Below are 16,249 nucleotides of genomic sequence, written 5' to 3' on the forward strand. Positions count from 1 at the left end.
TCCTGTAATACCATGTCTGTGTGCCCCAGACGTGCTGGTGTGGAGCAACGAGCGGGTGATTCGCTGGGTCCAGAGCATCGGCCTAAAGGACTATGCCAACATCCTGCTGGAGAGCGGCGTGCACGGGGCCCTGGTCGCCCTCGACGACAACTTTGACCACACCAGCCTGGCGCTGCTCATCCAGATCCCCAACCAAAGCACTCAGGTCAGATCCCTCTGCCCCGCATCACGCTATAGCATAGTTACGCCACAAGAGCGCTATGCATAATATACTAGCGTAAGAGGAAGACATTAACGTCTTCATTCCAAGAGTCCGTGTCCGTAGTCTCTCTAAAAGCAAGTGAATTATGATGTTAAATTGAACAGTGTTTTCATTTGTTTCTTTTTTAGATTTTCAGGACAGAATCAATTATTTAGAGGATACACTTCAAACAGCAGTACACTTCAAACACATCTTTTAATTTCTCAGTCTTTCCATCTCAAACAGGTCTAATAATACCCTGAGTGCCAGACCAGTAGGTCAACAGAGAGCTGTTTGGTCATGCTAGCTTGGTATCAAAATGACTGAAAGCGTCTGGAGCCCCAAATAAAGAGACCTACAACTTCCATTTCAAATGTACCTAATAAGACCTATTTCCCCTTCCTCTCCCCAGGCACGTCAGATTCTGGAGAGGGAATATAATAACCTGCTAGCCCTGGGCACTGAGAGACGACTGGACGAGGTGAGTGACTCCTGTCACCCGGACAGCTAGCCCCGCTGTTACCATGGGTGATGGGCCGTGGCAGACAGACACACACACCTGGGTTTGTTGTCAATCATTACTCTGTTTTCCACCATCTCACTGCACCTCAGACCTGTCCTCGGTTTCCACTTCCCACCCATCACTCATTTGTCTCTCATATTGTCTTAGAGTTGGTTTGAGACATAAATATAAGGGGCCTTGGGAAATTAGTCATATTTGTTAGCTATACACTAACACTATAAACACTATATGCAGACACAAGCGGTTCTCAGACCAGTTTATTTGGTGATAAGATAATGGCTTCCATCTCTAAACTCAATCCCTAACCTGTCCCTGTCTCTGTCTGTGTGTCTGTCCATCAGTATGAAGATAATGACCTCCGGGGGCCATCGTGGAGGAGGCAGTTCCCCCCGCGGGACGTCCATGGGATCAGTATGATGCCCGGCTCGGCAGAGACCCTCCCCGCTGGCTTCCGCGTCACCACCGGCTCACACTCCCGTAGGCTACCCCCCGAAGGTGAGCTCTCCCACAGACCCCCTGCATGGCCAAGACCCCCACAAAGTAGACCTAACAATTCAACTAGAGCATTCAGTTTAGGGCACTTAGCATGGATGAATGTGAATTGCTAAAAATGCCAAGTTTCAGGGTAAATTGCACTCATCAAACACTAACAAACATAGCTAACTGCCACAAAATGTATTTGATTAAGATTGTACCTGGATACATTTCATTTCTGTGTTAGAGTTTGGGAGGGGGGGGTCCTCTCGCCCCTCTCTTTACTTGGAGCTCTCTCCCCATCACTCTCTCTCTCGTCTATGGGTGTATGGGTGGAGCATGTTGCTGACTGTACCTGTATTTCCTCTGCCCTGGGACTGCTGCTCTGTGTGCAGTGCTTTATGAGGCGCTGGATGACAGTCCTGACGACATGTATTTGGACTGGTTTCAAGGTCAGATATGCTGGAGCGATACCATGTGGCCTGCTGTTGGCCTGTGTGCCTTTACGCCCCCCAAAACTCCCCGGTTCCTGCTGTCCACCCTACCGTACCTCTTCTCTTCTCCAACTGTCTTCTCTCTCTACCTCTATTGCTCTGTTTCGTTCTGCTCCTGATGCCAACTACAAGGGTGGCCATTTGTTTGTCCAGGTTGTCCGTTTGTTATTGTAGACATATTGTGTGTCCAGTAATTGTTACTCAGGTTACTGTTATTAGCACTGTAGTTGTTAGTTGCAGCCTCTGCTGCTGCACCCTTGAAGTTAAAGCAATGAATCCCCTTTGCATATGTTAGTTCTATGTTAGTTGTGCTATGTTAGTTTTATGTTAGCTGAGCTATGTTAGTTGAGCTATGTTAGCTGAGCTATGTTAGTTGAGCTATGTTAGTTGAGCTATGTTAGTTCTATGTTAGCTGAGCTATGTTAGTTGAGCTATGTTAGTTGAGCTATGTTAGTTGAGCTATGTTAGTTCTATGTTAGCTGAGCTATGTTAGCTGAGCTATGTTAGCTGAGCTATGTTAGTTATATGTTAGTTGAGCTATGTTAGTTCTATGTTAGCTGAGCTATGTTAGCTGAGCTATGTTAGCTGAGCTATGTTAGTTGAGCTATGTTAGTTCTATATTAGTTGAGCTATGTTAGCTGAGCTATGTTAGTTGAGCTATGTTAGATGAGCTATGTTAGTTGAGCTATGTTAGTTGAGCTATGTTAGTTTTATGTTAGCTGAGCTATGTTAGTTGAGCTATGTTAGTTGAGCTATGTTAGTTCTATATTAGTTGAGCTATGTTAGTTCTATGTTAGCTGAGCTATGTTAGCTGAGCTGTGTTAGCTGAGCTATGTTAGTTGAGCTATGTTAGTTGAGCTATGTTAGTTCTATATTAGTTGAGCTATGTTAGTTTTATGTTAGCTGAGCTATGTTAGTTTTATGTTAGCTGAGCTATGTTAGTTTTATGTTAGCTGAGCTATGTTAGTTTTATGTTAGCTGAGCTATGTTAGTTCTATGTTAGTTGAGCTATGTTAGTTTTATGTTAGTTGAGCTATGTTAGTTTTATGTTAGTTGAGCTATGTTAGTTATGTTAGCTGAGCTATGTTAGCTGAGCTATGTTAGCTGAGCTATGTTAGCTGAGCTATGTTAGTTGAGCTATGTTAGTTGAGCTATGTTAGTTTTATGTTAGCTGAGCTATGTTAGCTGAGCTATGTTAGTTTTATGTTAGCTGAGCTATGTTAGTTTTATGTTAGCTGAGCTATGTTAGCTGAGCTATGTTAGTTGAGCTATGTTAGCTGAGCTATGTTAGTTTTATGTTAGCTGAGCTATGTTAGTTTTATGTTAGCTGAGCTATGTTAGTTTTATGTTAGCTGAGCTATGTTAGCTATGTTAGTTTTATGTTAGCTGATCTATGTTAGTTGAGCTATGTTAGTTGAGCTATGTTAGTTTTATGTGAGCAGAGCTATGTTAGCTGAGCTATGTTAGTTTTATGTTAGCTGAGCTATGTTAGCTGAGCTATGTTAGTTTTATGTTAGTTGGGCTATGTTAGCTGAGCTATGTTAGTTTTATGTTAGTTTTATGTTAGCTGATCTATGTTAGTTTTATGTTAGCTGAGCTAAGTTAGCTGAGCTATGTTAGTTTTATGTTAGCTGAGCTATGTTAGTTTTATGTTAGCTGAGCTATGTTAGTTGAGCTATGTTAGCTGAGCTATGTTAGTTGAGCTATGTTAGCTGAGCTATGTTAGTTGAGCTATGTTAGCTGAGCTATGTTAGTTGAGCTATGTTACCTGAGCTATGTTAGTTGAGCTATGTTAGTTGAGCTATGTTAGTTTTATGTTAGCTGAGCTATGTTAGTTTTATGTTAGCTGAGCTATGTTAGTTGAGCTATGTTAGTTTTATGTTAGTTGAGCTATGTTAGTTGAGCTATGTTAGTTTTATGTGAGCTGAGCTATGTTAGTTTTATGTTAGCTGAGCTATGTTAGTTCTATGTTAGCTGAGCTATGTTAGCTATGTTAGTTTTATGTTAGCTGATCTATGTTAGTTGAGCTATGTTAGTTGAGCTATGTTAGTTTTATGTGAGCAGAGCTATGTTAGTTTTATGTTAGCTGAGCTATGTTAGTTTTATGTTAGCTGAGCTATGTTAGCTGAGCTATGTTAGTTTTATGTTAGCTGAGCTATGTTAGCTGAGCTATGTTAGTTTTATGTTAGCTGAGCTATGTTAGCTGAGCTATGTTAGTTTTATGTTAGTTGGGCTATGTTAGCTGAGCTATGTTAGTTTTATGTTAGCTGAGCTATGTTAGTTGAGCTATGTTAGTTTTATGTTAGTTGAGCTATGTTAGTTTTATGTGAGCTGAGCTATGTTAGTTTTATGTTAGCTGAGCTATGTTAGTTTTATGTTAGCTGAGCTATGTTAGCTGAGCTATGTTAGTTTTATGTTAGCTGAGCTATGTTAGTTTTATGTTAGCTGAGCTATGTTAGCTATGTTAGTTTTATGTTAGCTGAGCTATGTTAGTTGAGCTATGTTAGTTGAGCTATGTTAGTTTTATGTGAGCAGAGCTATGTTAGTTTTATGTTAGCTGAGCTATGTTAGTTTTATGTTAGCTGAGCTATGTTAGTTTTATGTTAGTTGGGCTATGTTAGCTGAGCTATGTTAGTTTTATGTTAGTTTTATGTTAGCTGAGCTATGTTAGTTTTATGTTAGCTGAGCTAAGTTAGCTGAGCTATGTTAGTTTTATGTTAGCTGAGCTAAGTTAGCTGAGCTATGTTAGTTTTATGTTAGCTGAGCTATGTTAGTTTTATGTTAGCTGAGCTATGTTAGCTGAGCTATGTTAGTTGAGCTATGTTAGCTGAGCTATGTTAGTTTTATGTTAGCTGAGCTATGTTAGTTTTATGTTAGCTGAGCTATGTTAGTTTTATGTTAGCTGAGCTATGTTAGCTATGTTAGTTTTATGTTAGCTGATCTATGTTAGTTGAGCTATGTTAGTTGAGCTATGTTAGTTTTATGTGAGCAGAGCTATGTTAGCTGAGCTATGTTAGTTTTATGTTAGCTGAGCTATGTTAGCTGAGCTATGTTAGTTTTATGTTAGTTGGGCTATGTTAGCTGAGCTATGTTAGTTTTATGTTAGTTTTATGTTAGCTGATCTATGTTAGCTCAGCTAACTTAGCTCAGCTAACATAAAACTATGTTAGTTTTATGTTAGCTGAGCTATGTTAGTTTTATGTTAGCTGAGCTATGTTAGCTGAGCTATGTTAGTTGAGCTATGTTAGCTATGTTAGTTTTATGTTTGAGCTGAGCTATGTTAGCTGAGCTATGTTAGTTGAGCTATGTTAGTTGAGCTATGTTAGCTGAGCTATGTTAGTTGAGCTATGTTACCTGAGCTATGTTAGTTGAGCTATGTTAGTTTTATGTTAGCTGAGCTATGTTAGTTTTATGTTAGCTGAGCTATGTTAGTTGAGCTATGTTAGTTTTATGTTAGTTGAGCTATGTTAGTTTTATGTGAGCTGAGCTATGTTAGTTTTATGTGAGCTGAGCTATGTTAGTTCTATGTTAGTTGAGCTATGTTAGTTGTATGTTAGTTGAGCTATGTTAGTTTTATGTTAGTTGAGCTATGTAATTTGAGCTATGTTAGTTGAGCTATGTTAGTTGTATGTTAGTTGAGCTATGTTAGTTGTATGTTAGTTGAGCTATGTTAGTTGTATGTTAGTTGAGCTATGTTAGTTGTATGTTAGTTGAGCTATGTTAGTTGTATGTTAGTTGAGCTATGTTAGTTTTATGTTAGTTTTATGTTAGCTGAGCTATGTTAGTTTTATGTTAGTTGAGCTATGTTAGTTGAGCTATGTTTGTTGAGTTATGTTAGTTGCCTTGTAATAAATATTTATGATGGAAAAGATGGATGTTTTACAGTTGCCGGTTTGTGTCGCTCCTCGCCCTGTTGTTAAAAGAGGACGCTGGTCAAAATCGTTGCGTTTTCAAGGGAATGAGAGATGTATTGAAACTTGCGTCTGTGATTGTGGCCCAGTGAGTTATAGCTGAACTGTAGTGCAGCAGGCTGCATTATGCCAGAACTCACTCCGGAATTATGGATGCAACTTCTGATACAAGTAAGTCTATCGCTGACATCCGATTGCAGGTTTTGACCAGAGTTCTTCTCTAACACTCTGTCCCCAGTGTAATCGAGCTGCCTTCCTGTATCTGCCTCTATCTGTGGTCCCTGGTTTGTGGTGGTGATGACATTGACAGACTTGTTCCTGTGCGAGGTGTGATTCACTCAAAATGGCCACGTGCACTCCTCCTCTGAGTGTGCCATGCAATGTGCCTTGGCTTTGCTAGCTGACATTTTGACTAACCTCGTTCCCGTGTGTGGTGCGTGTGTGTGCAGTGTGTTGTATCCACAGTATGGTCTACTGTTCTCCTAGCCCTTATCAACTGGTTTAGAGTCCGTTTTGTTTGTCTCTCTCATTTGTTTGTCCCTCTCACAGTGGGCAATGGGAGCTGATCCTGTGTCAGTTGTTATGGGCATAAAGTAAGTTGGATAGCATTATCTACTGACCCTGGGCCCACTCTGGGTGTTGAAGCTAAGTGACTAACTGACGGGTCTCTGTCTCCCCCTACAGTTGGCCCCTTAGCAGTGCAGCGTCTGGACAGCTCTACAGTGAGGACCTACTCCTGCTGAGGGAGGAGAAGAGAGACTGTAAGCTGTAAGTCACACACATTATCCCTGTACAAGCTATCAGTTGCGCATACACACATGCTCCCTCTCTCTTACATCTGTCGTTCTGCTCAGGGACAGCAAATGACTGAGAAATTGGAACAAGGTGAGAGGGTAACTTGTCTTTACAAATAACCATGTTTGCTTGGAGAGGAGAGTCCCTGCTCTAGTGCAGGCATCCATGATCAGATGATAGGAGTCAAAGGCAGCAGCATGAGGCGGCCTCACTCTGTTGTCCCTCCTTTAATCTCTGTCCAGCACAGACAACTACAGCCACAGAACACATGGAACTTTATTCCACATCAGGTAACTGATGCAAGCAGTAGAATCAGATAAAAATAGATAAAAATGCACCTTGTGGAACAGCGGGGACTGTGAAGAGACACACACACAGGTAGTATGGCAGTAATATACATTTTGTATTGTAGATATGTAGTGGTGTAATACTGTTAAATTATGTACTGTTTTATATTTTGTTTTATGTGTGATGTAAGTGCCTTAATGTGTTCGGGCCCAAGGAAGAGCAACTGCTGCCTTGGCAGGAATTAATGGGGATCCCTAATAAATACATGAATACCCCTGAATGCCAAGGTAGAGAGATATATGGCAGCTACAGGAATCTGTCTCAAATGAGATAATGTTACACAATTAGTAATGTCAACAATAATTCCCATATGATCAAATCCATGTTCATGACAACTGCACTGTCACTGTGGATAAAGCTTCACAGTGGCACAGTGTAAGCAAACCATACCTCCTCTCTTTCAGGTCCAGATACTGTATGTAGAGAAGGTCTTACTGTACCTTGGAGCTGCTGGACGGGTCACTCTGCCTGGAACAAACATTCTGACGAGACGCACTGCCAAGAAGCACCCCCCTACCCACCCACCCACCCAAACTACCCCCGAAAAAGAGGGGGGGGGGGCAGAGAGGGGTGCCTCCTGCCAAGCCGCCCCCCTCTGCACTTACGAGTCAAGGCCCCCTGAAACCTGGGCAGCAGCTGCCGGTGCTACTTTCCTTCAGTCTGTCCTCTTGTCACCGTTTCTACCTTTTACATGTACAATAACTTGTTGAAGCATAATGTACTGTGTATTTCCTCTACCAGGAGATGTGTAGGTTATCTGTAAATGAATATAAATATGAGGTTTTTTTAATATATATATATATAAATATATACACATCTATATTACAACAAAAAAAAGATATTCAGAGTTTGTGCAAATAACCCCCCCCCCCCTTCCCATTTCAAGTCCATGACCTTGGTTAAACTATGCTGCTCTTTGAACATTTCTCCATCATTCCCCGAGAGACCATTTTGTACATAGTTATTTTCCATTGTGCTGATAAATTTGTGTTTTCACCTTGGAGAGACTGTCCATCTGGTCGCCATGTGACCCCCCCCCCCCAGCTGGTAAAGCCTTCCCTCTAGTGGCGTGTACAGCCCCATGTATCTGAGTCACCAGCCACAGCCCCTCACCTCACAATCATGACGGAGCCCATCTCATAGCAAAGCATTCTGGGAGGACACAGAAACGCACTGTGATGTCTACTGATGATGTGACAAGCACTTTGATACAGCCACAGACAGACTCCACTCTGAAGCTACTCAGCTCAGAGATCAACTAACAGCAGGAACACTCTTCATCAGATGATCTCACTCACCTACAGTACCTTGACCATAAAGCCATACGTGAATAAACTCAAGCTGGACTTTTTTTATTTTGCCGTGGGGTCCGACTCAGCATCGCTGAGAAATAACTGAAAGACAGACTGCTTAACTCAGTGTGCGTAGAGTGTATATGAACATGTCGAAGTGAGGTGAATTTTAATGACAAACATGTTGCTTGCTGTGACATTGGTGTAACTGTTAACTCTTTGTTTTTGTCTGAGTTGCCAGGGAAACCTATTGTACAGCCCTCCTACCTGTCTTTGAGTTATTTCTGCTGGAGTACTCGATCAAGTTTGACTTTTTTGTTGACTTTTACATCCTCGATTTGCACAAACAAAGAATCATTTTATTTTGTGTCCATTTTTTATTCATTACTAATTGTATTTTGGTCAAAACTAAGTGGTGGTCAAACAAATTTTCATTGCCAATAAAAAAATACTGTCAGTGAAGTAGCTGTTGAAATGACTATTTTTCACTCATTGCTTCACTTCAGAGCTCTAGTATGAAGAGTTCATTCATCATATTAAACTATAAGATATAAAATAAACATGACAATTATTTTATTTAACTAGGCAAGTCCGTTAAGAACAAATTCTTATTTACAATGACGGCCTACCGAAAAAAATAAATGTATATATATACAGTGGGGAGAACAAGTATTTGATACACTGACAATTTTTCAGGTTTTCCTACTTACAAAGCATGTAGAGGTCTGTCATTTTTATCATAGGTACACTTCAACTGAGAGACAGAATCTAAAAACGAAAATCCAGACAATCACATTGTTTAAGTAATTAATTTGGGAACAAAACATTGGGAACACCTTCCTGATATTGAGTTTCCCTCAGAACAGCCTAAATTCATCTGGCCATGGATTCTACAAGGTGTCGTCGAAAGCGTTCCACTGGGATGCTGGCCCATGTTGACTCTAATGCTTCCCACAGTTGTGTCAAGTTGGCTGGATGTCCTTTGGGTAGTGGACCATCCAGCAGCGTTGCACTTAAATTGTCTTGCCCATTCACCCTCTGAATGGCACACGTACACAATCCATGTCTTAATTGTCTCAAGGCTTTAAAATGACTCTAACTCTTTAGTCTCATCCCCTTCATCTACACTGATTTGAATTGGATTTTAAATAAGTGACATCAATCAGGGATCATAACTTTCACCTGGTCAGTCTGTTATGGAAAGAGCAGGTGTTCCTGATGTTTTGTGCTCACAGTGTATAATCATACAGTACATTTGAACTACTAGATGGCATCACTGGCCAGCACAATTCATCCACCTACCTGTCCCATGATTTACATGGTTATTAAAGTTTAAATATAGAATCCAAAGTCATTATGCATATTGGTAAGTATGTGACAAATCCAAAGCAGTGAACACACACACACACACACTAACGTGGTGAATTATTATCTGATGCTAAAACATGAATAAGATCTAAGGTGAGATCACCTACAGGGAACTTGGTGAAGTAAAGCTTGAAAAGCTCCTGGTTCTGCCACAGAGATAAGGCTGCTCCTGGTGGTAGTGGCAGCCTGGAGGAGAGGAGAGACAGGGTGTGTGTGTGGGTGAGAGAGACTAGTGTCTGACACGCAACAGACAGCAGGAGTGAGTGAGGTGACACCGTGGGACAGCTGGATCCCCATGCCAGTCACGGTGAGGACTATTACAGTGGCACAGAGGGAACAAAGAGCCATACTCTGTGATGCTACAAATAACATCCAACAACAACTTTAGCTAATAACAAATGCAACAAAACAACAGTTCCTTTAGAATTGTAATATCAGAGGAGGTCTAGGGTTGTCTTCTCTTACCCATGAAGCCAATAACCCCCCCCCCGTCATCAAGATGTCTGCTGGGCCTGACCTGACCCTCCATGTGAAAAAACACACACACACACAAACACACACACACACACACACACACACACACACACACACACACACACACACACACACACACACACACACACACACACACACACACACACACACACACACACACACACACACACACACACACACACACACACACACACACACACACACACACACACACACACACACACACACACACACACACACACACACACACACACACAGAGCCTTTGTTTACCCAGGGTCACTCTCGATCACCCCCAACTGTTCTTGAGGAGGGTCATTCAAGTTCAAGCCCTGTCTGCATCACACCCATTTACAAAGCAGCATGTTTGTGTACTGTAGTTGCATCAAGAACAAATAACCTTTGAACAAAATTGGAATAGATTTTTTTTTAAAGGTTGTACTGTTGGTAAGAGTATAGAAGCATTCCTTGTCTGTCTTTGACTGCAGCCAGATCTAGGGCACCCCTGGTATTGCTCTAACCCGGAGAGGAAATGAACAAACCAAGACCTATATATATATATATATATATAAGACCTAGTTGTGGCTATTTGTTCTCTGATGAAAAGCTCCATAGCAGCTCGGGCTGAATCCATTGTAATCCACCTTGTTGGTAGAGAGACAGTGGCAGCAATAACAATGAGGTGGCGAATGGAAGATGGGAGTGATTTCCAGGTAACAGATAAGAGCACAATGGGGAGGAAGGACTGATGTGCCCTCGCTGTGACCCGGCTCACACAATCAGCTCCCAACACACACACTTCTCTCTCAGGTCCTGAGGGAGCTACTGCAGTGGATACCTGTCTGTATGGAGAAGGTGGTGCTGCATGTAGCCCTGGGTGATAGAAAAAATACATTGTATGATCGATTCAAAGTCCATTATTTCCATAAAACAATTCCACCCTCCAATTTTGAACAGATAGAAAACAGGACTTATTTTACTGTGCTCGAGTTTCTAAAAGTGACAGTGTGTGTGTGAGTCTATCTCCCTGTGTGTTCATCCCTAATGCAGAGACAGAAAGGTTTGCTACTCCAGGTGACAGAGGCAGTAAAATGTGACTAGGGGGCAGTGTTTTCATTTTTGGAAAAATAACGTTCCTGTAGTAAACGGGATATTTTGTCAGGACAAGATGCTAGAATATGCACATAATTGACAGCTTAGGATAGAAACCACTCTAAAGTTTCCAAAACTGTAAAAATATTGTCTGTGAGTATAACAGAACTGATATTGCAGGCGAAAGCCTGAGAAAAATCCAATCCGGAAGTGCCTCATGTTTTGAAAGCGTTGCGTTCCAATGCGTCCCTATTGAGCAGTGAATGGGCTATCAACCAGATTACTTTTTCTCCGTATTCCCCAAGGTGTCTACAGCATTGTGACGTAGTTTTACGCATTTATGTTGAAGAATACGCGTAAGCGGCTACATTGCGCAACTGGTCACCTGATGGCTCCCAGAGTGATTATCGGTCAAATACAGAGGTAGCCATTATTCCAATCGGTCCTACTGAAAAACCAATTGTCCCGGTGGAGATATTATCGAATAGATATTTGAAAAACACCTTGAGGATTGATTATAAACAACGTTTGCCATGTTTCTGTCGATATTATGGAGCTAATTTTGAATATTTTTCAGCATTTTCGTGACTGCAATTTCTGGGAGATTTCTCAGCCAAACGTGAAGAACAAACAGAGCTATTTCGCCTACAAAAATAATATTTTTGGAAAAAAGGAACATTGGCTATCTAACTGGGAGTCTCGTGAGTGAAAACATCCGAAGCTCATCAAAGGTAAACGATTTAATTTGATTGCTTTTCTGATTTCTGTGACCAAGTTACCTGCTGCTAGCTGGACAAAATGCTATGCTAGGCTATCGATAAACTTACACAAATGCTTGTCTAGCTTTGGCTGTAAAGCATATTTTGAAAATCTGAGATGACAGGGTGATTGACAAAAGGCTAAGCTGTGTCTCAATATATTTCACTTGTGATTTTCATGAATAGGAATATTTTCTAGGAATATTTATGTCCGTTGCGTTATGCTAATTAGTGTCAGTCGATGATTACGCTCCCTCATGCGGGATGGGGGAGTCACTAGAGGATAACAGAATGACTTAGCTGCTCACAGAGGTGTGGCCATGACCATGCGGCTGGCTTACCTCACCACAATATTTCCCAGGGTCCTTGGCGTCACCTGCTGCATATCATCGTCGATCACACTGACTAGAGAAGAGAGAGGTGCATAGAAATCAGATTTATAGGGCTTATATTTCAGCAGTGGGCGATGTGGGATGTCAAAACCTGGGTTGCTCTGAAGTTCAACCATTGTATTGATGTTGTGTGTTTTTCTTTTCCCAAGCCAATATGCCTAGACTCCTCTCAAACGTGCCCATGTTAAAACGATTACAGTGTGACATTAATACCTTTTTGTATTTGACAACTACATGTAACAGTTGCAGAGCCTGAAAAGCAGTGTCTCTCTCTGCATACTGGTCAGGTAAATGGACTATTTCAGAACATTTGGGATAGTTTCAGAGGCGTCATGCCCATAGGTGGCACGTGTCCCCTCATATTTGTCCGGTTAAAAAAATACATCTTTTGTTTTTGTAAATGTGTTGTTGTTGTTGTTTCTCTGGAATACTACTAGCCACCTATAAAAGTTATGAAGTTGACTTTAGCTATCCCAGATAGTACCTAGTTATGAGGTTGGGAGAACCTAAGAAGCCATTTCAGGCTATCAATCAAGTTAGAGTAGATAGTTCTACACTACATGACCAAGTATGTGGACATCTGCTCATCGAGCATCTTATTTGAAAATGAATATGCTATAACAGCCTCCACAGCATTAATATGCAATAACAGCCTCCACTCTTCTGGGAAGGCTTTCCACTAGATGTTGGAACATTGCTGTGGGGACTTGCTTCCATTCAGCCACAAGAGCATTAGTGAGGTTGGCCTGGCTCGCAGTCAGCGTTCCAATTCATCCCAAAGGTTTTTGATGGGGTTGAGGTCAGGGCTCTGTGCAGGCCAGTCAAGTTCTTCCACACCGATCTCGACAAATTTCTGTATGGACCTCGCTTTGTACACGGGGGCATTGTCATGCTGAAACAGGAAAGGGCCTTCCCCCAAACTATTGCCATAAAGTTGGAAGCACAGAATTGTCTAGAATGTCATTGTATGCTGTAGCATTAAGATTTCCCTTCACTGGAACTAAGGCGCCTAGCCCGAACCATGAAAAACAGCCCCAGACCGTTATTCCTCCTCCACCAAACTTTACAGTTGACACTTTGTATTCGGGTAGGTAGAGTTCTCCTGGCATCCGCCAAGCGTGATTCATCACTCCAGAGAACGTGTTTCTATTGCTCCAGAGTCCAATGGCGGCGAGCTTTACACCACACCAGACCGATGCTTGGCTGCTCTGTCATGGAAACTCATTTCATGAAGCTCCCAACAAACAGTTATTGTGCTGACGTTGCTTCCAGAGGCAGTTTGGAACTCGGTAGTGAGTATTGCAACCGGGGACCGACGATTTTTATGCGTTACGTGCCTCAGCACTCAGCGTTCCCGTTCTGTGAGCTTGTGTAGCCTACTACTTCGCGGCTGAGCCGTTGTTGCTCCTAGATGTTTCCACTTCACAATAACAGCACTTACAGTTGACCAGGGCAGCTCTAGCAGGGCAGAAACTTGACAAACTGACTTGTTGGAAAGGTGTCATCCTATGACGGTGCCACGTTGAAAGTCACTGAACTCAGGCCTCCCGAGTGGCGCATCAGTTGAATTCACTGCATCGCACTGCATCGCAGACCCGAGTTCAATGCCAGGCTGTGTCACAACCGGCAGTGACCGGGAGTCCAATAGGGTGGTGCACAATTGGCCCAGTGTCGTTCTGGTTAGGGATGGGCTTGGCCAGGAGTCTTTACTTGGCTCATCGCGCTCTAGCGACTCCTTGTGGTGGGCCGGGCGCCTGTAGGCTGACTTCGGTCATCAGTTGAACAGTGTTTCCTCTGACACATTGGTGCAGCTGGCTTCCGGGTTAAGCGGTCAGGTATTAAGGAGCGCGGTTTGATGGGTCATGTTTCAGAGGACACATTACTCAACCTTTTCCTCTCCCAAGCTCGTTGGGGAGTTGCAGCGATGAGACAAGATCGTAATTGGATATCATGAAATTAGGGAGAAAAAAAATGTCACAGCTCTTCGGTAAGGCCATTCTACTGCCAATGTTTGTCTGTGGAGATTGCATGACTGTGTGCTCGATATTGTTCACCTGGCAGCAACGAGTGTGGCTGAAATAGCCAAATCCACTGATTTAAAGGGGTGTCCACATACTTTTGTATATATAGTGTACCTTAGTTGGCATGCCTGCTGGCAAGGTTGGTAGACTTTCAATCTTTTACCCAGACTTTAGCAGAGAAGCATATTTAGTTTATTTAAAAATAAAAATAAAACACCATTCAGGAGGATACAGACAGCTCAAGAGGCTTTTCTGCTTAGATATAAAGATTTTTAAAATTATTTTTTTCCATAAAATTAAGCATCAATGATTATGGCTCTAGATTGCAGGAAAAAGCTTTTTCAGGTGTTTGAAAAATTAAGAATTCTACAACTTCCGGACGGGGGGCCTCCCTCAGGACCCCCCCCCCCCAACCATCCTCAAGCACTTTGTGGCCCCGCCCATGGATAGTTCTGCTTAATGAAAGAGACATGTTAGTGCTCACCATTGTAACGGGTTTGCCAGCCTGACCAGCAGGGGGAGACAGGGAGTTTCCCAGACCAATACAGGAGGATGTGATGGCTGAGCCACTCTCTGATGAAAGAAGAGAGGGAGAAAGAGGACAGAGGGCAAACAGGGTGAGATCATTAAGACTTTACACTTTTAATGCCACAACTCATGCAACTTCCACACTATTCTCCTATCTCTGCAACACACATACACTTTATAAACACACATTCACACGTGCGTACACATATAGAAACATACACACGCATGCACACATACCATGCGCGTTGTCCTCAAAAGATCAATGTAACGTCACAATCTCAACTTTTTCCCACACAACCATAAAACGTTTCACAGAATGTGCAAAAGAGAACCAATTATTCATACCTTTAAGTGGAATAAAAGTCCGTTTCATGCGTGTCATTAAAGCTGTGGTTGAGCCCTGTGTTCTTCCTGTGAGCACAGTTAACCTACATTACCAGAACTATGACAGCTCCTATGGGCTCTCTGACTCACACAACCAACCTCCACTCTACACAGCTGCTCCACTTTCCACTGAGATATCTCTGTCTATTCTGTCTCCCTGGTTCCAACCTTTAAGGAATACCTAGGATAGGATAAAGTAATCCCTCTCACCCCCCCCCTTAAAAGATTTAGATGCACTACTGTTCCACTGGATGTCATAAGGTGAATGCACCAATTTGTAAGTCGCTCTGGATAAGAGCGTCTGCTAAATTACTTAAATGTAAATGTAAATGTAAAGAGGTGACACATCACACAGGGGAGGCTCTGGTGGAGGATAGGAGAAGGGAATATAACCAATTGTCACCACCGCAAATAGTTTTCTTGCTATATCCTCATCATTGTATCCTGTTGTCATGGAGATGTCTGAATGTGAGAGCACTCTAACCTACTTCACTTTCTTCGCTAGCATTTTGGACTAAGCTTCTATCCATATCTTAAGGCATTCTTTGCTTGGAGGGGAGAAAAGCCCTTCTACCTCCGGCCAATGCTGACGGCCAACGCTGAGGTCTCCCCCAATAGGAGACACAGAAGGGGGACACGTCTGCCCCGGTCCCACCTGCCTGGTCAAAATTCAAGGCCTATCAGCCAGTGGCCTCAGCCACCTCAGTGACCAATGACAACAAACCAGCCAATGTTCTGCTTCCTCCTCAGGTGTGGAAGCAGGGACATGACATGGTGTAGAATGCCCACCGTATGTTTACAGCTCTGTTTACACATGTTTTATATATGTGGATAGAGATCAATAAACCTGTGCAGAGTAGCTGTGTGTGTCTGCTCAGCCCACATATAGATCAGTGCAGAAACGGCAGATTCTAGCAACACATGTAGAACGTGACAGCCCTCTCTAAATGGGAACATGTGAGGATTACACAATAAACCCACTGAGCTGTGGCAGCAGCGTTGTGTTTAAATTCACGCTGTTAGCAGCAGTCGTTGTAATTGCGGCATAGATTTCAGACAGCAATTAAAGCCGGGAACAGAGATGAGCAGAGACAACCAATATAATGGCCCAATATAGTTGCACTCGCCGATTAAA

The 16,249-nt window shown here is 42.5% G+C and overlaps 1 protein-coding gene and 1 pseudogene across 4 annotated transcripts in view; one reads left to right on the top strand and one right to left on the bottom strand.

Moving 5' to 3' along the window:
• LOC115118539 (liprin-alpha-2-like) overlaps positions 1-8,541 on the top strand; it is a 91,904-nt gene extending 83,363 nt beyond the window's left edge. For 2 of the 4 annotated variants that reach the window (XM_065021564.1, XM_065021562.1), the window contains 4 exons: positions 30-205; positions 654-722; positions 1,106-1,259; positions 1,634-2,006. In XM_065021564.1, the coding sequence (XP_064877636.1) occupies positions 30-205; positions 654-722; positions 1,106-1,259; positions 1,634-1,851 (617 nt within the window). In that variant the 3' untranslated portion in view covers positions 1,852-2,006. Of the gene's footprint in view, positions 1-29; positions 206-653; positions 723-1,105; positions 1,260-1,633; positions 2,007-6,192; positions 6,237-6,327; positions 6,414-7,190 lie in introns of those variants that run through there. The other 2 variants (XM_065021565.1, XM_065021563.1) reach the window with 2 other exon arrangements.
• The window catches only part of LOC115133798 (acyl-CoA synthetase short-chain family member 3, mitochondrial-like), a 39,109-nt pseudogene continuing 29,525 nt past the window's right edge, over positions 6,666-16,249 (bottom strand).

The sequence above is a fragment of the Oncorhynchus nerka genome, linkage group LG8, assembly GCF_034236695.1.
Source record: "Oncorhynchus nerka isolate Pitt River linkage group LG8, Oner_Uvic_2.0, whole genome shotgun sequence".
NCBI classification, from domain to species: domain Eukaryota; kingdom Metazoa; phylum Chordata; class Actinopteri; order Salmoniformes; family Salmonidae; genus Oncorhynchus; species Oncorhynchus nerka.